Below are 25,512 nucleotides of genomic sequence, written 5' to 3' on the forward strand. Positions count from 1 at the left end.
AGATGCAGAGTTAGGTACTATAGGTATACAAGTGTAAGAACAAGGAAGGAATTATGGTTTGGTGAATTTAATAGACTCACTCATAACTAGCCATAGTTTAAAGTACAGTGCTAAATGTATAAAAAAAAAAAAAAAAAGAGTGAGGGACACAAAGGGCTGTGAAAGAACTTGACCACTTTTCTATGGCTACTGGTACTTCAGATTATGCCAGTCCAGTAAAGTCATAGCTTTGCTGCCTCATTAAAAACCCCACCAACTGCCTGAAGACCTCATCATTGGCCCCTGAGATGTCCAATCTAGAGTAGTAATGCATTTGTAAAACAAAAAGGCCCTAGAACAAGGTGAAGAAATGCAGGAGAGAGCACCAAATCCCTATGTAGATTGACTGTTTACAAATGCAGTTTTACTCCTTTCTAAAAGGATATATCTTTGGTAGACTTTACTTCTAATTCCAGGTCACTAGGTTTTCACATATCTGCATCTAATCATATCCAACAGAAAATTCAATAACAAAAAAAATAACAGTAACTGGTTTCAAAATGGACAATAGACTGAAATAGGTAATTCTCAATAAATAAATAAATAAATAAATAAGCAAGCAAGCAAGCAAGCAAGCAAGCATACAGCTGACTGGCAGGTGTATCAGAAAATGCTCAACAATAACTATCAGGGAAATGCACTCAAAATTGCAGTGAATCATCACCATCACCTTACCCAACAAGAGTGGCCCAAAAAAGCCTGAAGGTAAGAAATGCTAGTAAGGATGTGGAGAAAAGATAGCCTTTATTCATGGTTGATAGGAATATAACTCAACAACCACTATAGAAAAGTTTAGGGGGTTGGGGATTTGGCTCAGTGGTAGAGCGCTTGCCTAGCAAGTGCAAGGCCCTGGGTTCAGTCCCAGCTCCGGAAAAAAAAAAAAGAAAGAAAGAGAGAGAGAGAGAGAGAGAGAGAGAGAGAGAGAGAGAGAGAGAGAGAGAGAGAGAGAAAGAAAAGAAAAGAAAAGAAAAGAAAAGAAAAGAAAAGAAAAGAAAAGAAAAGAAGAGGTTAGGAAGATCCTCAGAAGCTTAAAAGTGGAATTGCTAGACAATCCCACATCTCACTGCCAGTTCTGTATCCAAAGGAAAACAAATTGCCTGGTTGAAGAGATACCTGCACTCCTATGTTCATTGCAACAGTATTCACAATACCCAAGGAATGCAAGCAACCTGAGCTGACAGATAAGGAAGTTGTGGTATACATGGACACGGAGGTACTTGCTATTTGGCCAGAGGAAAAAAATTGCATAACGTCCTTTGCAACTCATGGATGAAAAGTGAAAAGCCAAGCTCAAAGTAATGGGCAGAAAAGAATGTCAATGAGTGTTAATCTCACTTACAAGCATGTAGTTCTGGTGTGCTATTTTGCAGTAGAGTGACAATAGAAATAACAATGTACTGTACATTTCCAAAAGGTTAAAGGGGACAGCATGCCTGAGTGGCACCTTGGTGTGAGAAGATATAAGAACTGAGTCAAGCCCTAGCTAGTAGCTTTTCTGTGTCTCAAGAATGGAATAGCACAGCATCCCATAGCTTCACCTGACCAAATGCAAATCCAAGTGCACTTCCTGGGAGAAAAGTGAGCAGCTCCACCAGTTGCTAGAACTATAGAAATCCAAGCATGTGGACTATGTGAACCATGCCAGAAGACTGACTGAAGATGACTGGACAGGGATGGAGAGTAGGAACGATGGTAAGAAAAATAGACATTGACTCTGGCAAGAAGTTACCAAAACACTGTGCTAATCAATTGATTAGCTTTCTGAGTGCTTAATTGATGTCCCTTCAGATTTGGGGCAAGAGTGGACTGTGATTGTGTGTCCTGTTAGGAAGAGAGCCCTTATCGTGACCTCCAGGGGTTCAACTAGTACCTACACCAAGAGTAGCTACTGTGTCAATAGGTTTTCTCCCACTTCTGCCAGGAGGCAACAGGAGAAACTCCACGACAACCAAAGACTGCATCATTTTGTACTGCATTTACAGTGAGATGAACCAGACCGACTATGTTTTGAATGTGATGTGTTGGTAGGGACACCCTTTCTATGCATGTCAGACTGATTTCCAGTTCTACTGGGTACATTCAAAGTTGACAGAAGAAGAACTCAGAGAGAAAACCAAGATTAATCCTTTTAACTCTATGGGACTAAGAATTCCCTGTGTACCCCCGAGAGCCTGTGTAAGGTGGTGTCTGTGGATTTTTCTTATGAAGTAAATGGCTTCTCTTCTGCCATAAAAAGACCCACTATAGCCCTGGGAGTACTCCCGTGGTGGGCTGGCTATGCCTCTACATGGTATCAGATATTCTATGAGTAGTTGTGCCAGCTGATCCACTGGCCACCAAGCCAGATGGTGCTGGGTAACAGCTAGCACAAAAGGAGCCAGAAGGACATGAAGGAGAAACTTACAAACAAGGCTTCTGAGAATGAGCACTGTGAGCTGTGGCACCTGTCCACTCCCAGGTTGAGGAGTCCCCACAGACCTGAGAGCCTCATGGACAACCAAAGTGGACAACCCACAAAAGACTGGGAAGAAAACGGCGATGGTGGCAATGGGTAACCTTATTTCAGAGTGCACTTTCCAAACCTATACTGCCAAAAACAGCTTTCCCCCTGTCTAGATGTTGACTCACTACTAGATGGAATTGGAATCCAGGTAGATTTGAATATCTCTTGCTGTGTAAATATATCCCAGGTCCACAATGTAAATACATATGATTCCTAAGGGAAAAAACATTAAAAAGGTTTAGAAGTTTTACCATGAGGAAAATGTTTGAGGAAATAAATATATCTGACATAGTTAAAATATCACATATACATGCATCAGAATACCAACTTACCCCCTAGCTTTTGTATTTTTAAACCACATTATTGTTATTTACTTGTTTATAATTCTATTTATCCTTTGAGAATTCTACATATATATACAGTATATATCTATTTTCAATTATCTATTCCCAACTTCCTCCTTCCATCTCGTCTCGGTTCCTCCAGCTTACCCTCTTCCCAGCTTCGTGTCATCCTCCCTCCCTTCATCTCTCTATCCTTCCCATATCTTTTTAGTGTTCCACTAAACTCATTAGTTCTGTCCCTACACACATGAACGTGGAGCCATCACTGGAGCATATGCAATCTGCTAGTGACAACTTCCCCAAAGAAAAAAATGTGTCTTCCTCAGCAACTAGCAACTATCAGTGGCTTCTCAGTTTGAGATGAGGACTCACAAGCTCCTTCCCCATCTCTTATGTAGATTTAACTATAGCTAACAGCAGTACTACTCAAATTATTCTATATAATAGAAAACAAAGGGGTTGGAGAGATAGCTCAGCAGTTAAAAGCATATGTTGCTCTTGCAGAGATCCAGGGTTTGATTCATAGAACCTACAGGGCAGCTCATAGCTGTCCATTATTCCAGTCCCAGAGAATTTAGTGGCCTCTTCTGACCTCCTTGGAGACCAGATATACATGTGGTGGACAGATATTCATGCAAATGGGACACCTATACACATAAAAGTTTTTAATAGAAAGTGAAGAAAGGCTTCTAAACGCTTTTTATAAAACCAGTATAATCTGATACAAAGACAAAATAAAAACTTTAAAAAATTACAAACCAATCTCAGTGGTGAACATACATGCAAAAATTCTCAAATACAAACCAAATTCTGGGTCACATCAAAAAGGTCATTCATCATAACTAACTTAACTTTATGCCATGTGTAAATCAATACATGAAATATGTCTCACAAATGGACTCAATGGCAGAAATCTCTTGATCATCTCAGTAAGTAGAGAAAATGTCTTTGGCACCGTGACAAATGTCTTTGGCATCTCTTCATGAGTCATGTCGAGGCTAGGGACGGAGGAAGCACACCTCAACATAATAAAGGCTAGAAGCCTACAGTCGCCATCATGCTAAATGGCAGACAACTCACAGCTTTTCCAGTAAGATCAGGAACAAGATAGGAGTGTTCACTATTCCCACTTCTCAGTATAGAGCTTGAAATGCTGACGCAATAGAAGGGAATAAAATGGATTACAAATAGGAAAGTTAAAGTATCTCTATTTGCAGATATTATTCTATATAAGAGACTCTAAAGACTAAAAACACACATAAAAATAAAACTTTTTTGAGTTTATAAATACTTTAAGCAAAGTAGCAGCATTCAAATTTAACTTCAAAAATCAGTAGTCTTCCTGTGTACCAGTGACAAACATACTAAAAAAAATCAGGCAACAATCCCATTCATAGTAACTACAAAAAATAGTAAGCTACTTTTTAATAAATCTAACCAAAGAAATAAAAGACCTCCCTCTACAATGAAAACCTTAAGACACTAAAGAAAGAAATTGAGACAGACACTAGGAAATGGGAAGAAAGATCCCTGTGTTCATTAATCAGAAGAATTAATCTTGTGGAAAAAGCAGCTGATAGATTTATGCTATTAATAAAAATTCCAATATTGTGTCTCACAAATTCAAAAAATTCAAAACTTATATAGAAACACAAAAGACAAAGGACAGTCAAACCAGTGTTGAACAAAAGGGATTCTGCAGGAGCTGTCACTGTACCTGATTTTAATTATACTGCAGGGCTGTGGTAGTAAAAGCCCATTGTGGTACCAACACAAAAACAGACATATAGATAGGTCGATGGAATCAAACAGGGGATCCACGTATAATTTCATACAACTACAGCTACCTGATTTTTTGCAAAGATGCATATTGGAGAAAAGACAGAATTTTCAACAAACACTGTTAGGAAACATGGATCTCAGCATTCAGAAGAATGAAATTAGATCCTTATCTCTCCCTGCAAAACTTAATCTTAAATGGATCAAGAACCTCAACATAAGACCTGCTGCCCTGAAACTGCTAGAGAAAAAATTAGGGAATATGGTCAGTGTCAATGTTTATATACCAGTGAAAAGTAGGTTCTGAAAAAAAAAAGAAACAGATTGTGAATCTGACTATCAGAAAGGAAACTTAAGATTCCTTCCTGCCCAAGGATATAATGTTGGCTTAGCTAATCAGAACAAGTGAACATGAAATTCTTTTCAATTCTTCCGTTATACTTCCACTAAGGCTCGGAAGGTACAGGGTATACTCGGAGGGAGGTGACACCTTTGTCTTCTTACAGCTGATAGGAAGTGAGGCAGGCAAAGGCATGGGGGTCCTTAGCAAAAGCACTGGCTCTTTGGTGCCCAAAACAATGATTGCCTCTTACTGAAAATAGTGCTTTATCATACCATCCTGTGAATTACTGTTTTGTGATCACAGAGACCACGCACAGGAGGAACAGTCATTTGAAGCAACTTCCCTCCTAACCTTTTATTTCTGGTGGTCTGTGGAAGAGAACCTGTTAGTGCTGCCACAGTGTCGTTCCTGTGTGTTAGCTGTCTTGTGATTCAAAAAAATGGTTTTGTGTTTGCAAGAATAAGTGGCAGTTATTAGGCGTAGGGAGCCTTTTGCATTGATCGGTTAATAGTGGTAGAAAATGGCCACTGTCATAAAGCACAAGACCTCCTCTTCTGATCCTGTGATAGTCTCCTTCTGTAAGGTATGATTTCAGCTTGTTTCCAGAAACCTAACATAGGAAGATAGTGTTTCAGTTTCCACTTATTTCACTGACATTGAAATCTCAAGTCCATTTCTACTCCTGCTTTCTCTGTCTATCCATCCCTCTATATTCAGTCTCTCCACAATTTTACACTACAGATACTGATAACTGCTAAAATAAAAGCTAAAATCTCAGGGTTTCCCAGTAGAAATTTATTTTTCATACACAAATATCCAGAGGTACTATGTGGTTGGACGAGGTCTATTCTACAGTTTTGGGGGGAACTGGTCTAATAGAGACTATGCCATTTTTTAACACACTGTTCAGGGATATCTGCTAGCAGAGTGGAGAAGACAGATAAAGCACAGGGCCAAATTTTTCTGGGCCAAATCTAAATTTATGAATATCATTTCTCTCCACATTGCATTAAGCATAACTCTGTCATGTGATTTCCCCTTCTCTCACTCATTGTTGAATGCAAAGCCACTTCCCAAGAACAAGTCTTGGCTGTGGGAGGAAAGCATAACCTTGTAGGTAACAGCCAGCTCAGCAGTCCTACCTCAGTAGGTCTCCCTAGTTCTCTACATTTGCCTCCATAATATAAAAGCATTCTATAACACTCTGTACTGTTCAACACATATCAAAATAAGTATGTCCCCAGCTGGCTCTAGCTATAGCATTTTGTCATATCTAACCATCATACAGAATGTCAAAGCATCCAAGTCTTGTTTCTCTGAAACATTTAAAGTCTATTGAGTTTGTCACCATAAAAGCTAAGAAAATTAATACACCTACACATAACTCACCAGTATTGCAATGATGAGCAAACACCCATGCCTTAACTATTTAGATTCACTTGTTGCTATTTCAGTTCTACAAATAAAAACTTCAAGACTATGTATCTCCTTGGAGTGCTAAGCGAAAATATATAAGAAAACCAAATACAGTGCCATTGTAATAATGTATTAAACAATTAAATAGGGATGAGACAGACTGATTTTTACTTTAGAAAGGGTTTTTCTCTGAACTCTTAGGGATAGAAAACCAAGTCATCAAATGACAGAAGCTCCTTGTGACTCAGAGTCACAAGGGTGAGTTTGTTTTGTCTTCAGTAATATGCATCAAGGGGCTCCTGATGCCTGCAAGTGAGAACAGAAAACGGCCTGCCTCTCCCACCATCCTGTTAACGCATGTGTATCCAGGAAAAAGAAAAGAAAGTGTGGGTGGGGTGGGAGGAACAATCCTGAACACTGACCTGTGATTGCTTGTCTCCTAAACTATCTAAAATCAAATATAACAGGCATCATGGTGGATTATAGCTGTAATCCTAGCACTCAGGAGGCTTAGAGTAGAAAATCACAAGTCGGAGATCACCACCCCCACCCCGACACATACATAGTCTTTTGAACCTATATTAAAGTAGAACTTGATTGCCATAATTTTCAATTAGAGAGAAGGTATACTTTTTGTTTGGTCATAACTAAAATCATACTTAATAGAGTTAGCGCTGCTTGATTTCTTAGTTCACTGTTTCCCAAAATGCTAGTTAGAAAGTGTTGACATTGGGGTGAAGACATGGCTTAGCAGTTAAGAATGCTTACTGCTCTTAAAGAAGGCCCAGGTTTGGTTGTCAGCATCCACATTGAGCAGCTCATAATGACCTGTAACTCTAGCCCCAAGGACTTGGACACCATCTGTCCTCTGTAGGCACACAGTACACATAAACTCATGTAGGCACACATGCATACACATAAATAAAGTAAGTACATCCAAATTTGTCAACATAAATGATTGATGATTTTAATTATGTTGATAATTCAGTGTTCTTGGAAGGTAGAAACATGGATCTCTGTGCGTTCAAAGTCAGCTTAGTCTACAGATCAAGTTCCAAGACAGCAACGGCTATATAGAGAATCCCTGTCTCAAAAACAAAAACAAAAACAAAAAAAAAAAGACTGTACAAAGAAATGTCTTTTATACTGGTGGGTTCTTTTTCATGGACTACTGAATGAGAGAAGTAACATTACTCCTATGCTTATAATACTCTAGAAATTGTTATTTTGAAAACTAAAATACAAGTCCTAAAGTGTTACTGTTAATTGCTCAGGAGTAGTTATGTGAAAAACATGGTTTCTATTCCCAACAGAGATTAGTAGAAAGCCTGGTTGAGAACAGACTTTGAATATTCTTTGAATAACATGCTAAGAATTTATTCTAGTTTCATTCTGCTTCTGTGAGAAATACTCGTCTTAGGAAAGAAAGGATTTCTTTCAGCTTCCAGGTTAGTCCATCCTGAGGGAATTCTGAGAAGGAACTTGAAGGTAAGCCTGCTTGCTGTTCCACACAGTATTCCCTGTGACCAAGAAACACATCCAAGGATGTACAGCAGGAACCTGGCAAGAGTGCTCCTTGCTAGGAGGCTTGAATACTGGCTTATATTCAGTCAGCAAGGTTTCCTTACACAGTTCAAGCCACTTGCCTTAGGCCCTCCTGCATCAAGACAACTTCAAATGATGACTTTTCATTAGCCAGTGGTGAAGGCAGAAAGAACCAGCAGGCAGCCAGAGAAGCAGTAATCAAGACAACACCACCGCTACCCACAGACATACAGGCCAGCATGGGCCAGCCAGCTTCTAAATTGAGGCCCTGCTTTCAAGTGACTCCAGGATAAGTCTAGTTGACAATCGAAGCTGATTGGAGCAGAGTTTTAAAAGGGAATACTTAAGGAAGTATAAATCTTTGAAGAATTTTTAGCAAGATTTTGATGAACTTTTGCAGTATATTATTAGGATGGGCCAAAGAGTAGACACTGGAATACAGAGTGGAAACCATGCTTCTCTTAACACTTACCTAGGTGAGGAAGTTAAAGGAGGAAAAGTGGTACTTGGTTTTATGCCTATCTAGCCATGTTTGGGAGGAAAAATTAGTCTTAAAGTCTTTGTTTTAAAGGAAAAACTCCAACTTCAAAGGATGACTTTTATTTGACAGTGATGGAGGTAGAGAGGGCCAGCAGGCAGCTAGACAAACAAAGGTAAACCTTCCATATTTGAGATGTCTCTATGGGAGTCATGTACATTGGGGTGAAAGTTGAAACCAGGAGATAAGAACTGCCAAGGAGGAAAAGAAGGCAAAGATCACGGAAAGAAATGAGAAAAGTATCTGCATATTGTCCAGTATCAAGAGAAATGAGAAAAGTACCTTCATATTGTCCAGTATCAAGAGGTATGAGAAAAGTACCTGCATATCGTCCAGTATCAAGAGAGTCAGACTTGGGTTTCTGTTGTTGTTGTAGAGTCTCTCATTGGGTTCTTTGTTTTGTTGTTTTGAAGTGTGATGATGTTTAGTTTTGATTTTTTGAGACAGGGTTTCCCTATGTAGCCCAGGCTGTCCTGGAACTCTCTCTGTAAACCAGGCTGTTTTCAAACTCAGAGATCTGCCTGTCTCTGCCTCCCATATTTTGGGACTAAAAGCATGAGCCAACACCATCCAGCCTGTTTTTACTTTAAAGGTAAATTTTAAAATTTTTGTTAATTTCACTGTGGAATCCCAGTGTAGGTATAACTCCCAAGGAGATAGCTTCAATAAGACCCCAAATAAGGTCTAATGCTGGAAGGGAAACATAACAGTAGAAAAATATTAGTTAAAAAAAATCACATTACTTCACAAGTAAAAATGCTACCAATGATGTTAGAGAACTAGAAGCCAAGAAGATTAAAATCTTATATTTATAATCCTCCTGCTCCAGCCTCTTGAATGCTTAGTAGAATTACAGATACAAGGCCAGCAATGTCTTTTTTTTTTTTTTTTTTTTTCCGGAGCTGGGGACCGAACCCAGGGCCTTGCGCTTCCTAGGTAAGCGCTCTACCACTGAGCTAAATCCCCAGCCCCGTCTTTTTTTTTTTAATAAAAATCTGCCATGTTTCTATTCAAAAAGAAATGAATGACAATGTCACCCTCGTCTCATCTGTCTCGCGAGCTATTCATGTACTCAGTGCCCAGACAATGGCAGCAGTAACAAACACTGTTATCTCGAGGTGCAGATAGACTGGAGAAATTCAAGTACCATAGTATAAATAAAGGACAAAGCCAATTCTGTGTCCTGACCGAAATTCTCATTCACTGTCCACACAGGCTTTTTTGTTACCTTTTAATCCCAGTAAACAAGGATTCTCATGCATGACTCTTAAGGCCTAAGAAGTAAATCAGGCCTGCATCCAGGAGCTGCCGCCACGATTGTACAGTCATGGATGAGTCACTTACACCAGGAAAGCTCCAGTAACTGCTGTTACTAGCCGGATGGAGTGCTGAGGCCTCTGCCTCTCTTACATCTCACTTCCCTAGCTCTGCTACACCAGACTGACAGCAAAATGGGGTCTTCAGTGTCTTTCCTGTGAGAGTTCAGGGGGCATCTTCAGATGATGGAAGTGTGAAAGCGCTGTGCGCAGACCTCAGGATGATAGTGAAGACTCCACACACATTAAGCCTGTCTGGGCATTCGTCCAGCTAAAGCATTTCTTTCCTATGTGATTAACCTTGCATAGTTAAACAAGGTAACCTGGCGTCCATATAGTTTAGAAATTCTGTGAAGACAAATTTGGGATTTCTTTCAAAATCTTACTGAAATGAAGATTCTGGCACAGTTTATATCTATAATGTGAAGACCCTGGCACAGTTTATATCTATAATGTGAAGCTGACCCACATGGTCTCCAGGCTCAAAAGGATGGAGGGAAAGGAGAAGGAAGATTACATAGTGTACTCCTTCCACCTTGTTTTGTTTTTGTTTGCTTGACAAGTTGTGTTGTTTGTTGGTTTATTTTGAGACCATCTTGCTGTATATCACAGGCCAGGCTGTCGCATCACAGGCCCCCAACACGTGACTGTGTCTTTGTCTGTTAAGGTGTATGTCGCTATGCCCAGATACTGACCTTTTTTTACTTAAACAGTTCAAGTTTTCTCTGCTGTTCTGTCTGTCTGTTTCACTCTGTTTATTTAGGGTGCATGGTTATATCCCAATTCTCATGGGATGAGAGAGCACCTTGCAGAAATTGATGATTCTCCTTCTACCAAGTAGATTCTAGGGATGGAGCTCAGCTCATCAAACATGGTGCCAGATACCTTCTGCCAAGACCCTAATGTCCAGTTTTCTGTCTTAAAGTATTGTGAACATTTTTACATGAAGCAGGATGCATTGGGTATTATGAAGAACATAGTGATCTAGATTTTTCTTTCAATAATGTAAATAGAAATACATACATACATACATACATACATACATACATACATACATGATTCACGTATATGATAGATAAACATATGTTGACCCTTAAAAGAATATATTGCCTGGGGATATAGCTCAGTTGGTAAAGTACTTGCCTAGTTTGTAGGGAAGTTTGGGTTGATCCCCCACATCACATAAACTAGGTATGCTAGTGCCCACCTCTGTGCAGGGCTCAGGAGACAGAGGCAGGATCAGAAGTTTAAGGTTGAACTGATGAGATGGCCACAGGGTAAAGGTGTTTGTTGCCAAACCTGATGGATGACCTGAGTTTAATCACCCAGACTTACATGGCAGAAGAGAAGTGACACCTACTTGTTGTTCTCTGGCCTTTACTTGCATACATGTATGCATGCATACATTTAAAAATTAAAAATGAGGCTTAGGCTACATGAAATCTTTTTTATTGGATTTTTTTATCTACATTTCAAATCTCATTCCTTTTCCTAGTTTCCCATCCATCAGTCCCCTACCCCATCCCCCTCCCCTTCTTCTATAAGTGTGTTCCCCCTCCCTAACCACCCCTTCCTGTTCCCCTACTCTGACCTTCCCCTATACTAGGAGGTCCAGCCTTGGCAGGACCAAGGGCTTCTCCTCCCATCGGTGTGCAACAAGGCCCATCCTCTGCTACATATGCAGCTGGAGCCATGGATCTGTCCAGCCTCACGAGATTTTATATCAACAGAAATAAACAAAGAAAAAAAGGAAGGAAGGAAATCACTGGACTAGGAATGTAGCTCAGTGGCAAAGTAGCCCTAGGTTTGCTTCTTAGCATGACATATAATTTTGTGTGTTGGGGGCAGGGGTGATTAACACTTAAAAATTATCATTGGGAAGCTTTTGAGCTAGGACAGAACACAAGACTCTAATATGAATGTACTAAACAGCAATAAATGATTGCTTTATTTAAAGTAACCCAAAATTAGAGCAGTTTAGATGCTACACAGTCGGGGCTCAGGCTCAATTTTGAAGTACTTTTTAGATTAGTCCTGCTTTTGACTTTGTCCTCAGGCCAACTGATCACATAATTTGGGCCAAGGAGGCAGTTCTGAACATCATGGGCAGATATGACAATATCCAAGGAGTTGAGACGAGGCCTCTCTCCTTCATAAACGATTAGGAGTTTGTTATCAGAGAGATATGGGGGAGTGGATGCCATCAGGAAACTCAGTCTACTAGAAGAGAAAGCATGTAACAGCGTGGTAAATACTGCATTGGAGATTATACATGTCTACTGATGGCCTCAAAAAGAAAGATTCCACTGTACGGCTGCCCAGAAAAGACTTATAAGAAGAGACACTCCAAATGGAGATATCCAATAAACAGCTCTAAAACTGAGGCTGTAGGCAGAGAGGTCTAAATAGAGAAAAATATATATGAACTATAGATAGTGACTACAGTGAGAACTGATGAACTTGTTCAGTAAGAATACAGAAGAAAGGAGTACAAGGTCTGAGGAACACTGATGAAGGGTTGCTAAAAGGGACAAACAATAAAAATGAAAATCAATTAATGTTGTTTGTATGAGGAATGGGAACAAACCAACTAGAAATGGCTTTTGTAATGTCCATGTTACTTACCTAGTAACAAATGTCCTTCCCCAAGATACTAACTTACTGGTGCCTAGTTTTGTTGGAGATATGACTGGAGGTATGGATATGAAGAATCAAGGCAAAACTGAGGCATTACATTTTCTAAGACGACTCTCTTTCTTTGCAGGAGTGGCCACACATTACTTGCCTTCTGGTTCTCCCGCCAAGAGGGAAAACTAAACCGACAGCAGACTATTGAACTAGGACATCACATCCTCAAAGCACACATCTTTAAGGTAATCTACATATATTTTATATAATAGCAATATATACATATATGTTAGAAATCTTATATTTAAATATGTATATATTATATATTATATTCCAAGAACTTTATAGTTCACATGAAAGCATCAGAGGAAATTGTTCACCTCATTTTTAGCACCCAGTTCACTATTACCCACTATTACTGTTATGGTTTATCACTGTGTTTGACAGTTCCAGTCCTGTGGGTTGATAGTGTAGCTCAGTAGCACTTGCCTAGCATGCAGAAGGCCATAGCTCCATGTCCAATCTGCCAGGCTGCAAAAATAAGTCTCAGGCAGAAATAGTGACATACATGTAACCAGCAAGGGATGCTAAGTCTGAGTACTCCCAAGACTTTAAAGTCAGCTGGGGTCCCATCTCAAGACTCTACCACACAAGAAGAAAATTCTGATAGGTCTAACCCCTGCGGTCCCTCAAAGTTCTTCCCTGACTTGGAATTAAAAAAATCCAAGTATCTTAAACAGTTCTCCAAGAGCCTCACAAATTCTTCCCAGTATATAAGCACACAGCCAGAAAAGTTTGTTCATCACATGAATAGAAGTAAAACCCACTGTGACGAGTCCTTTATTTGAATCATAACTGTCTTGTCTAACAATCCACTGTATCAAAAATGACCATCCTCAGTCATCATACTTCCTATGAGTAGAATGCAACTAATACAGCAAACAAGCATCCAGGTTCAAGGAGGTAATAAATGTTTGCCACATCCATAAACACTAAGATAATTGTCAATGTGTTAGATGGGAGATAGCTATCGGACTTCTTTTTTTTTTTTTTTTTTTTTTTTTTTTTTTTTTTTTTTTTTCCGGAGCTGGGGACCGAAAGCTATCGGACTTCTAACGCACAATCTGCATAGGGTAAGATGCAGAGATGAAATTGATGCTTGCCTTCATACACCATAAATAAACAGCACAGTAAAGGAGGAAGAGTATGAGGTGTTATTTAACCAAGTGGGACTTCAGCACATAAGCGCCTGCATTTACACTGCATACTTCTCTCATGAGCACAGGTTCCTTATGGTGATGCAGACAGCATGGTTGTCTGCGATAAGAGTGGCTCTGTATGTGGTTCAAGCTGTAAGCACTCTGGTGTGCGGCATAGAGTGATGACACGTCCGTGAGCTAAAGAACGACGACCAGATGCTGGTCCTGGTGCTGCAGCTGACAGGATGCTTTCAGTGCAGAGGCTGTTGAGAGGCTTGAGCTTCTCCCAGACTGAAGTCCTGGGTTTCTATCAGCTGGAGGTCATATAGAGTCGAAGGTAGACATGGCCATATCCAGTTCCACTCAGAACTTCTCAGCAGTCCAACTGACACTTATTCCAGTTCTAAATTTCCCTTGCTTGTTTGAGAAAAGGTGTATTTATGTCATTAATGGCCTTTAAGATAAGAAAAGGATGAGAGAGCTCGTAGGCAGCACCCCACGAGCAAACTTGAGCCTCGGGACCACAGGTAAGACCAACTTTTCTGCTGCAAGAGACCTGCCTGGTGAACTCAGGACACACAGAGGCAAAATTCCTCTAGGACCGGTGTTTACCGGGAGTCCCAAACCCGCGGATCCCTGCCCGCAGCAGCTCTCTGCTCTCAAACCCCGTGGGAGAGAGACCTCACTGCATGGTCAGGTGGGCACTCCTGAGGCTGCAGAGCGGAAGAGACCACCAACACTGCCCACCCCTGCCCACATCCCTGGCCCAAGAGGAAACTGTATAAGGCCTCTGGGTTCCCGTAGAGGAGGGCCCAAGAGCAGCAGGACTGCTGCGTCTGAGACACCGCCAGAACCTGAAGGGATCTACCGGATAAACAGTTCTCTGCACCCAAATCCCGTGGGAGGGAGAGCTAAACCTTCAGAGAGGCAGACACGCCTGGGAAACCAGAAGAGACTGCACTCTGCACACATCTCTGACACCAGAGGAAAACACCAAACTCCATCTGGAACCCTGGTGCACGGAAGCTCCCGGAAAGAGCTGCACAGATCTTCCTGGTTGCTGCCGCCGCAGAGAGCTCATAAGCAACACCCCACGAGCAAACTTGAGCCTCGGGACCACAGGTAAAACCAACTTTTCTGCTGCAAGTGACCTGCCTGGTGAACTCCAGACACAGGCCCACAGGAACAGCTGAAGACCTGTAGATAGGAAAAAATACACCCCAAAAAGCAGAACACTCTGTCCCCATAACTGGCTGAAAGAAAACAGGAAAACAGGTCTACAGCACTCCTGAGACACAGGCTTATAGGACAGTCTAGCCACTGTCAGAAATAGAAGAACAAAGTAACACTAGAGATAATCTGATGGCGAGAGGCAAGCACAGGAACCCAAGCAACAGAAACCAAGACTACATGGCATCATCGGAGCCCAATTCTCCCACCAAACCAAACACTGAATATCCAAACACACCAGAAAAGCAAGACCTAGATTTAAAATCATATTTGATCATGATGCTGGAGGACTTCAAGAAAGACGTGAAGAAACACAGGAAAACATTAATAAACAAGTAGAAGCCTACAGAGAGGAATCGCAAAAATCCCTGAAAGAATTCCAGGAAAACATAAATAAACAAGTAGAAGCCCATAGAGAGGAGTCAAAAAATCCCTGAAAGAATTCCAGGAAAACACAATCAAACAGTTGAAGGAATTAAAAATGGAAATAGAAGCAATCAAGAAAGAACACATGGAAACACCCCTGGATATAGAAAACCAAAAGAAGAGACAAGGAGCTGTAGATACAAGCTTCACCAACAGAATACAAGAGATGGAAGAGAGAATCTCAGGAGCAGAAGATTCCAGAGAAATCATTGACTCAACTGTCAAAGATAATATAAAGCGGAAAAAGCTACTGGTCCAAAACATACAGGAAATCCAGGACTCAATGAGAAGATCAAACCTAAGGATAATAGGTATAGAAGAGAGTGAAGACTCCCAGCTCAAAGGACCAGTAAATATCTTCAACAAAATCATAGAAGAAAACTTCCCTAACCTAAAAAAAGAGATACCCATAGGCATACAAGAAGCCTACAGAACTCCAAATAAATTGGACCAGAAAAGAAACACCTCCCGTCACATAATAGTCAAAACACCAAACGCACAAAATAAAGAAAGAATATTAAAAGCAGTAAGGGAAAAAGGTCAAGTAACATATAAAGGCAGACCTATCACAATCACACCAGACTTTTCTCCAGAAACTATGAAAGCCAGAAGATCCTGGACAGATGTCATACAGACCCTAAGAGAACACAAATGCCAGCCCAGGTTACTGTATCCTGCAAAACTCTCAATTAACATAGATGGAGAAACCAAGATATTCCATGACAAAACCAAATTTACACAATATCTTTCTACAAATCCAGCACTACAAAGGATAATAAATGGTAAAGCCCAACATAAGGAGGCAAGCTATACCCTAGAAGAAGCAAGAAACTAATCGTCTTGGCAACAAAACAAAGAGAAGAAAAGCACACAAACATAACCTCATATCCAAATATGAATATAACAGGAAGCAATAATCACTATTCCTTAATATCTCTCGACATCAATGGCCTCAACTCCCCAATAAAAAGACAGATTAACAAACTGGATACGCAACGAGGACCCTGCATTCTGCTGCCTACAGGAAACACACCTCAGAGACAAAAACAGACACTACCTCAGAGTGAAAGGCTGGAAAACAACTTTCCAAGCAAATGGTCAGAAGAAGCAAGCTGGAGTAGCCATTCTAATATCAAATAAAATCAATTTCCAACTAAAATTCATCAAAAAAGATAAGGAAGGACACTTCATATTCATCAAAGGAAAAATCCACCAAGATGAACTCTCAATCCTAAATATCTATGCCCCAAATACAAGGGCACCTACATACGTAAAAGAAACCTTACTAAAGCTTAAAACACACATTCCACCTCACACAATAATAGTAGGAGATTTCAACACCCCACTCTCATCAATGGACAGATCATGGAAACAGAAATTAAACAGAGATGTAGACAGACTAAGAGAAGTCATGAACCAAATGGACTTAACAGATATTTATAGAACATTCTATCCTAAAACAAAAGGATATACCTTCTTCTCAGCTCCTCATGGTACTTTCTCCAAAATTGACCATATAATTGGTCAAAAAACGGGCCTCAACAGGTACAGAAAGAGAGAAATAATCCCAGGCGTGCTATCGGACCACCACGGCCTAAAACTGGTCTTCAATAACAATAAGGGAAGAGTGCCCACATATACGTGGAAATTGAACAATGCTCTACTCAATGATAACCTGGTCAAGGAAGAAATAAAGAAAGAAATTAAGACTTTTTAGAATTTAATGAAAATGAAGGTACAACATACCCAAACTTATGGGACACAATGAAAGCTGTGCTAAGAGGAAAACTCAAAGCGCTGAGTGCCTGCAGAAAGAAACAGGAAAGAGCATATGTCAGCAGCTTGACAGCACACCTAAAAGCTCTAGAACAAAAAGAAGCGAATACACCCAGGAGGAGTAGAAGGCAGGAAATAATCAAACTCAGAGCTGAAATCAACCAAGTAGAAACAAAAAGGACCATAGAAAGAATCAACAGAACCAAAAGTTGGTTCTTTGAGAAAATCAACAAGATAGATAAACCCTTAGCCAGACTAACGAGAGGACCCAGAGAGTGTGTCCAAATTAACAAAATCAGAAATGAAAAGGGAGACATAACTACAGATTCAGAGGAAATTCAAAAAATCATCAGATCTTACTATAAAAGCCTATATTCAACAAAACTTGAAAATCTGCAGGAAATGGACAATTTCATAGACAGATACCAGGTAACAAAGTTAAATCAGGAACAGATAAACCAGTTAAACAATCCCATAACTCCTAAGGAAATAGAAGCAGTCATTAAAGGTCTCCCAACCAAAAAGAGCCCAGGTCCAGACGGGTTTAGTGCAGAATTCTATCAAGCCTTCATAGAAGACCTCATACCAATATTATCCAAACTATTCCACAAAATTGAAACAAATGGAGCACTACCGAATTCCTTCTATGAAGCCACAATTACTCTTATACCTAAACTACACAAAGACCCAACAAAGAAAGAGAACTTCAGACCAATTTCCCTTATGAATATCGACGCAAAAATACTCAATAAAATTCTGGCAAACCGAATCCAAGAGCACATCAAAACAATCATCCACCATGATCAAGTAGGCTTCATCCCAGGCATGCAGGGATGGATTAATATACGGAAAACCATCAACGTGATCCATTATATAAACAAACTGAAAGAACAAAACCACATGATCATTTCATTAGATGCTGAGAAAGCATTTGACAAAATTCAACACCCCTTCATGATAAAAGTCCTGGAAAGAATAGGAATTCAAGGCCCATACCTAAACATAGTAAAAACCATATACAGCAAACCAGTTGCTAACATTAAACTAAATGGAGAGAAACTTGAAGCAATCCCACTAAAATCAGGGACTAGACAAGGCTGCCCACTCTCTCCCTACTTATTCAATATAGTTCTTGAAGTTCTAGCCAGAGCAATCAGACAACAAAAGGAGGTCAAGGGGATACAGATCGGAAAAGAAGAAGTCAAAATATCACTATTTGCAGATGATATGATAGTATATTTAAGTGATCCCAAAAGTTCCACCAGAGAACTACTAAAGCTGATAAACAACTTCAGCAAAGTGGCTGGGTATAAAATTAACTCAAATAAATCAGTAGCCTTCCTCTACACAAAAGAGAAACAAGCCGAGAAAGAAATTAGGGAAACGACACCCTTCATAATAGACCCAAATAATATAAAGTACCTCGGTGTGACTTTAACCAAGCAAGTAAAAGATCTGTACAATAAGAACTTCAAGACACTGAAGAAAGAAATTGAAGAAGACCTTAGAAGATGGAAAGATCTCCCATGCTCATGGATTGGCAGGATCAATATAGTAAAAATGGCCATTTTACCAAAAGCGATCTACCGATTCAATGCAACCCCCATCAAAATACCAATCCAATTCTTCAAAGAGTTAGACAGAACAATTTGCAAATTCATCTGGAATAACAAAAAACCCAGGATAGCTAAAACTATCCTCAACAATAAAAGGACTTCAGGGGGAATCACTATCCCTGAACTCAAGCAGTATTACAGAGCAATAGTGATAAAAACTGCACGGTATTGGTACAGAGACAGACAGATAGACCAATGGAACAGAATTGAAGACCCAGAAATGAGCCCACACACCTATGGGCACTTGATTTTTGACAAAGGAGCCAAAACCATCCAATGGAAAAAAGATAGCATTTTCAGCAAATGGTGCTGGTTCAACTGGAGGTCAACATGTAGAAGAATGCAGATCGATCCATGCTTATCACCCTGTACAAAGCTTAAGTCCAAGTGGATCAAGGACCTCCACATCAAACCAGATACACTCAAACTAATAGAAGAAAAACTAGGGCAGCATCTGGAACACATGGGCACTGGAAAAAATTTCCTGAACAAAACACCAATGGCTTATGCTCTAAGATCAAGAATCGACAAATGGGATCTCATAAAACTGCAAAGCTTCTGTAAGGCAAAGGACACTGTGGTTAGGACAAAACGGCAACCAACAGATTGGGAAAAGATCTTTATCAATCCTACAACAGATAGAGGCCTTATATCCAAAATATACAAAGAACTCAAGAAGTTAGACCGCAGGGAGACAAATAACCCTATTAAAAAATGGGGTTCAGAGCTAAACAAAGAATTCACAGCTGAGGAATGCCGAATGGCTGAGAAACACCTAAAGAAATGTTCAGGGGCTGGGGATTTAGCTCAGTGGTAGAGCGCTTACCTAGGAAGCACAAGGCCCTGGGTTCGGTCCCCAGCTCCAAAAAAAAGAACCAAAAAAAAAAAAAAAAAAAGAAATGTTCAACATCTTTAGTCATAAGGGAAATGCAAATCAAAACAACCCTGAGATTTCACCTCACACCAGTGAGAATGGCTAAGGTCAAAAACTCAGGTGACAGCAGATGCTGGCGAGGATGTGGAGAAAGAGGAACACTCCTCCACTGTTGGTGGGATTGCAGACTGGTACAACCATTCTGGAAATCAGTCTGGAGGTTCCTCAGAAAATTGGGCATTGAACTGCCTGAGGATTCAGCTATACCTCTCTTGGGTATATACCCAAAAGATGCCCCAACATATAAAAAAGACACGTGCTCCACTATGTTCATCGCAGCCTTATTTATAATAGCCAGAAGCTGGAAAGAACCCAGATGCCCTTCAACAGAGGAATGGATACAGAAAATGTGGTACATCTACACAATGGAATATTACTCAGCTATCAAAAACAATGACTTTATGAAATTCGTAGGCAAATGGATGGAACTGGAAAATATCATCCTGAGTGAGGTAACCCAATCACAGAAAAACACACATGGTATGCACTCATTGATAAGTGGCCATTAGCCCAAATGCTTGAATTACCCTGATGCCTAGAACAAATGAAACACAAGACGGATGATCAAAATGTGAATGCTTCACTCCTTCTTTAAAAGGGGAACAAGAATACCCTTGTCAGGGAATAGAGAGGCAAAGATTAAAACAGACACAGAAGGAACACCCATTCAGAGCCTGCCCCACATGTAGCCCATACATATATAGCCATCCAATTAGACAAGATGGATGAAGCAAAGAAGTGCAGGCCGACAGGAGCCGGATGTAGATCGCTCCTGAGAGACACAGCCAGAATACAGCAAACACAGAGGCGAATGCCAGCAGCAAACCACTGAACTGAGAATAGGACCCCCGTTGAAGGAATCAGAGAAAGAACTGGAAGAGCTTGAAGGGGCTCGAGACCCCATATGTACAACAATACCAAGCAACCAGAGCTTCCAGGGACTAAGCCACTACCTAAAGACTATACATGGACTGACCCTGTACTCTGACCTCATAGGTAGCAATGAATATCCTAGTAAGAGCACCAGTGGAAGGGGAAGCCCTGGGTCCTGCTAAGACTGAACCCCCAGTGAACTAGATTGTTGGGGGGAGGGCGGCAATGGGGGGAGGATGGGGAGGGGAACACTGATAAGAAAGGGAAGGGGGGAGGGGGATGTTTGCCCGGAAACTGGGAAATAACACTCAAAATGTGTATAAGAAATACTCAAGTTAATAAAAAAAAAAGGTAAGAAAAGGATAAAACCTATGATTCTCAGCAGTGGACTGGCTACAGAGCCTTCTAAATTCTTTTGTTTCGATGCCTTTTTGAGGTATATGTACCACATGAAATTCACCAGTGTTAGGAGTGTGTGTGTGTGTGTGTTTTAGTGTCCTCAGAATTGTACCATTATCACCACCATTAGTGTATTTATTCACACTAAAAAATGAGCCTCGTTCCCCTTAAGTCATGTCTCATTCTACATTCTGTCCCATAAATTTGACTTTTCAAAATCTTTCATATAAATAGAAATAATAATATATTCTCTTGTGCCTGGCTTCATAGTGTTTTCATAGATTATTAATATAGAATAGATCAGTACCTTATTTATTTTATTATAAAACAGTATTCCATTGTATGGATACCATATTTTATTTATACATTCATTAAAATAATTGAGATGCTCCACTTTTGAAATGAATATGAATGAACCCTGTGACTATTATTGCTAAGAAAATTAGCTACTTTAACATAGCATTTAATACATCTACAACCCAGTAACATTTAGTACATTTATAATACAAGGTACAGATTTGTTTAGACAGTCTGTATCTATCTATTTTTATCTTACTGTCTCTCTTTAAATCTGTAGACCCTGGCTAGTTGGTCTGGAACTTACTACAGCCATGCTATACAAGAATTTATAATTTTCCTGCTCCTGAGTGTTGAGATTACAGATTTGTGCAGTCACCACACCCAGATTTGGCTTCAATTCGAGAGAGAGAGAGAGAGAGAGAGAGAGAGAGAGAGAGAGAGAGAATACATACCTAATGTACTAAGCACAATGGTGTAAGGTACAAATTTGGGCCAGGCTAGGTAACATAGTCACACCACATCTCAAAAAATAAGAACAAGAATTGATAGGATTTCCAGGTCATATAGTAACTAGGCTTAACATTTTGAAAAATTGTCAATCTGTTTTCAAAAGTATCCACACCATTTTACAGTCCCACCAGTAGTTCGAGGAGTCTAGTTTCTTTATGGGGTCTGGAAACAGAGCTCAGCGGTGTATATCATCCTCAGAACCAAAAAAAAAAAAAAAAAAAAAAAAAAAAAGTCATTTGTCTTTTGTTTCACCTAAAAGTGAATACAAAATAGTACTTACTGTGTGGTGTGACACTTGGTTTGGTTTGATTTGGTTGGGCTGGGTTGGGTTGGGTTTGGTTTGGTTTGGTTGTTTCTTGAGTCTCACGTGGGTCAGGCTGATTTGGAGTTCACTATGCAGTTGAGGCTGCCCTTGAACTTCAGGTCTTCCTGCCTTCACCTGCCACAGCTGGAATTGCAGTCTGTGCCGTTACACCCAGCACACTGTCGCTTTGGCTTACATTTCCTACTGACTTAAGATCACCCAGAACTCCTTCACCCCCTTGCAGTTGTCGTTCAGGTTGGTTTGTTTGTCTCCCCTTTTGAGACAGTTTTCTGTAACCCAGACCTGCCTCAAAAATGCTTGTTGTGAAGGATAACCTTGAATTCCTTATTGTCCATCCTCTGCCTCCAAAATTGTGGGATTATAAGTAAACAAAACTGTACTCAACTTTAGATTTTTTTAAAACTACAAGAAAGCAAGATGTTTGGAAATTATGTCCAGAGATATTCTAATCCAGGCTATTTTCATCAGATTGAGTTTAGTCACTGGGAGGATTTTGAGAATCTTTGCAGTTTCTTCCCTGAATTCTTCCCTCTAAAACGTTCCTTTTATTAGTCAGCCATACAGCAGTTCTTGTTAGAACAGAAGTGTTGGCTAGGAAGGAAACTTGTAAATAGAATCAAGAGCCTTGGACCAACAGTGGCATGAGTGAGTTCAGATAAAACTGAGGAGGAGCACAGGGGTGTGCACCTTACAATCCCAGCTTTCAGAGTCTACATGAAAAAACCATGCGCTCAAAGACAGACTGAACTCACTTTCTTCTAAAGAAGTGAGGTCTACCATTCACTGTCATCTTCTCATCTGTAAACAGTAACAGTAACTCTTAAAGTTGTTATAAGGATTACAGGAAAAATATATGTAAAAAGGTGCATGATAAAAATCCAGAGTACTAGTTATATATTTAATATAAGGCTTTATGATCAAAATTACCAGTATTTTTCCTAAAATAAGACTTAATAAGCATAAAATACATATGGGAATATCACCCCATCACTTCTTACATCGGGAGTTCACAAACTACTTTTTAAAAATAGCTACATACGGCTTTGTGGTTTACTGTCTATCACTCCAACTCTGTCACAGTATCTGGAAAACAGTAAGACATCACAGAAATAAATGGGTATAGCTATATTCCAATAAAACCCTATTTGTTGGCCTTGGTTTTCTAACTCTCTTTGTTTACCAGGATCCCTCTGCTGCACTCGGCCCGGCTGTGTGTGGTGGTCAGGTGATTAATGGTGGTGATGTAAGGCAGCTGTGTATCCATGCGTGCGTTACTAAACTTTACAAGTGAGCAGACTTCCAAGAAGCACACTAGCTCAGCCCCACGTTGGTTAGATTTGAACCATACATAAGCCCTAAAAAGAGATTGCTCTTGCCCTTTCATGCTTTCTTTTTTTTGGTTCTTTTTTTTTTCGGAGCTGGGGACCGAACCCAGGGCCTTGCGCTTCCTAGGCAAGCGCTCTACCACTGAGCTAAATCCCCAACCCCCCTTTCGTGCTTTCTTGAAATACTCGAAAAGACTCAACAATTGAGGTGTTCTTGTACATCCTGGCTGGTAATAAAATCACATTAGTTGTCATCTTTGTTAAGTTTTGGCTGAAACTTTCTTCACATCTCAGTAGAGCAAAGGCTCAACTCCACCAGCCAGGGTAAGTCAAAAGTCTACAGTACAAGTAGAGATGGTTTACCAGGTTTGGACTCTGCCTCTGAGTTTTACACTTCCTTCTTGTGTATTAGCTCCGGCTGCACTGGGACTCCAACGCTGCTCTGTGATCCTTCTACCAGCGTCTGGTCTTACCTGTTTTCTTTCCCATTCTCCTTTTTCTTTTCCTTTTGTGTTTGTTTTATTGGTTGTTTTTGTTTGAGATAGGGTCTCACTCTAGCCCTCTGTGTCCTGGTAGACCAGACTGCCTTCAAACATCGAGTGATCTTCCTGCCTCTTCCTCTGAAGTGCTGGGACATCACTTGTCTGTCACCATACCCAGCCTTTCCATTTCTTTTCCCTGTAGCTCTTATCAAGGTAAAATGATTCGCCAACCTCACTTGTAAGTCACTAATATAGTTTAAACCATTAAGTATGAAATGTTCCTACTCTTTACTTCTGATTCAGTTGGGAAAGAAGCAAATAATGCCCATTGGAATGATAATAAACCCTTACGGTTCAGAGGTTCAGTCTATTATCATCATGGCCGGAAACATGGAATCATCCAAGCAGATTCAGTGCTGGAGGAGCCAAGAGTTCTACATCTTGATCTGAAGGCAGCCAGGAATAGAAAAACTGTCGTCCACAGGCAGGCAGAGGGAGGGTCTCTCTTCTGCTTGAGCACTAGGTGCCCTTAAAGCCTGCCTACACAGTGACACACTCTCTCCAACAGTGCCATACCTCTTAATAGGTGCCACTTCCCATGGGCCAAGCATATTGAAATCACCATAGAGCCTCTGCTTCTGCTGAGAGGAACAGTAGAGAGTCTGCAGGAGCACAGTAAGGTTGGGAGCCAAGCTTTAACAAGGCATTTTACAAAGGCCCAGATTGTATTAGCCAGAGTTGAGTCATGTGAGCCATTGGGGTGCAAAAGAGACTGGTAACTCTGACTGCTAACTATAGTTTTCCCAAATGTCCAGGAAGAAAAATGAAATGAAGATGAAAAATCAAATCACAGTATTATTTTAGTGACTTAAGTTACTTAGTCAAGAAAGCTAGTGGAGGAAAAAATGGGAAAATAAATTAAATTCAGATATAGAGCCAAAAAAGATGGTAAGTGATCTGCCTAAGTTACTATATTTCCACAAAACTAGTCTTTATCCCTATCAGAGTTGCTGAGTATGAACATTGTTAAATTGAGGCTCTGCACTCATTATTACCAAAATCTAGGGGCCACTCACTCAGCACTAATGACACTTTTTAGCTGAGTTGAGAACAATTATCTCACTGGGAGTGGTTGTACACATCTCTGATCCTAGCACTTGAGAGGCAGAGACAAGTGGATCTCTGGGTTTGAGTTCAGCCTGGTCTGTATAGCAAGTTCCAGGACACCAGGACTACAAAGAGAGACTTTGTCTCCCCACCAAAAAAGAATTATTATTTATTATTATCACTTGATTACCTCTAAACTAATTGTTATTTGATTATCTTTATTTTTTTCAGGGTTTGAGTAAAAAGGTTGGTGTATCGTCCTCCATCCTCCAAGGACTCTGGATCTCCTATAGCACAGAAGGTCTTTCCATGGCATTGGCCTCTTTACGAAATCTCTACACTCCAAATATAAAGGTAAACACAAAGAAACTGAAAATAGCTTAAATAGTTGACTGGAAAATACAATTAGAAGGGCATCAAGTAGCCATTTAGTTGATTTCTGACTTGCCTTAGACTATTTCCTAGTGAGTGTTCTTTTAGTGACTTCAGTGTATTTTGAATTGCTGTTTTATTCTGACGACTGAGGCTGTCGGATAGCTGATACCTGGGGTTAGGATCT

The 25,512-nt window shown here is 40.2% G+C and overlaps 1 protein-coding gene and 1 pseudogene across 17 annotated transcripts in view; both read left to right on the plus strand.

Annotated features, from left to right (window-relative positions):
* Positions 1–25,512, plus strand: part of Tanc2 (tetratricopeptide repeat, ankyrin repeat and coiled-coil containing 2) — a 320,432-nt gene that overhangs the window by 256,140 nt on the left and 38,780 nt on the right. For all 17 annotated transcript variants that reach the window (XM_039086155.2, XM_039086153.2, NM_001191653.1 and 14 more), the window contains 2 exons: positions 12,588–12,696; positions 25,185–25,307. In XM_039086155.2, the coding sequence (XP_038942083.1) occupies positions 12,588–12,696; positions 25,185–25,307 (232 nt within the window). The remainder of the gene's footprint in view (positions 1–12,587; positions 12,697–25,184; positions 25,308–25,512) is intronic.
* Snupn-ps1 (snurportin 1, pseudogene 1) lies at positions 1,504–12,239 on the plus strand (annotated as a pseudogene).

The sequence above is a fragment of the Rattus norvegicus genome, chromosome 10 (genome assembly GCF_036323735.1).
Source record: "Rattus norvegicus strain BN/NHsdMcwi chromosome 10, GRCr8, whole genome shotgun sequence".
NCBI lineage: Eukaryota > Metazoa > Chordata > Mammalia > Rodentia > Muridae > Rattus > Rattus norvegicus.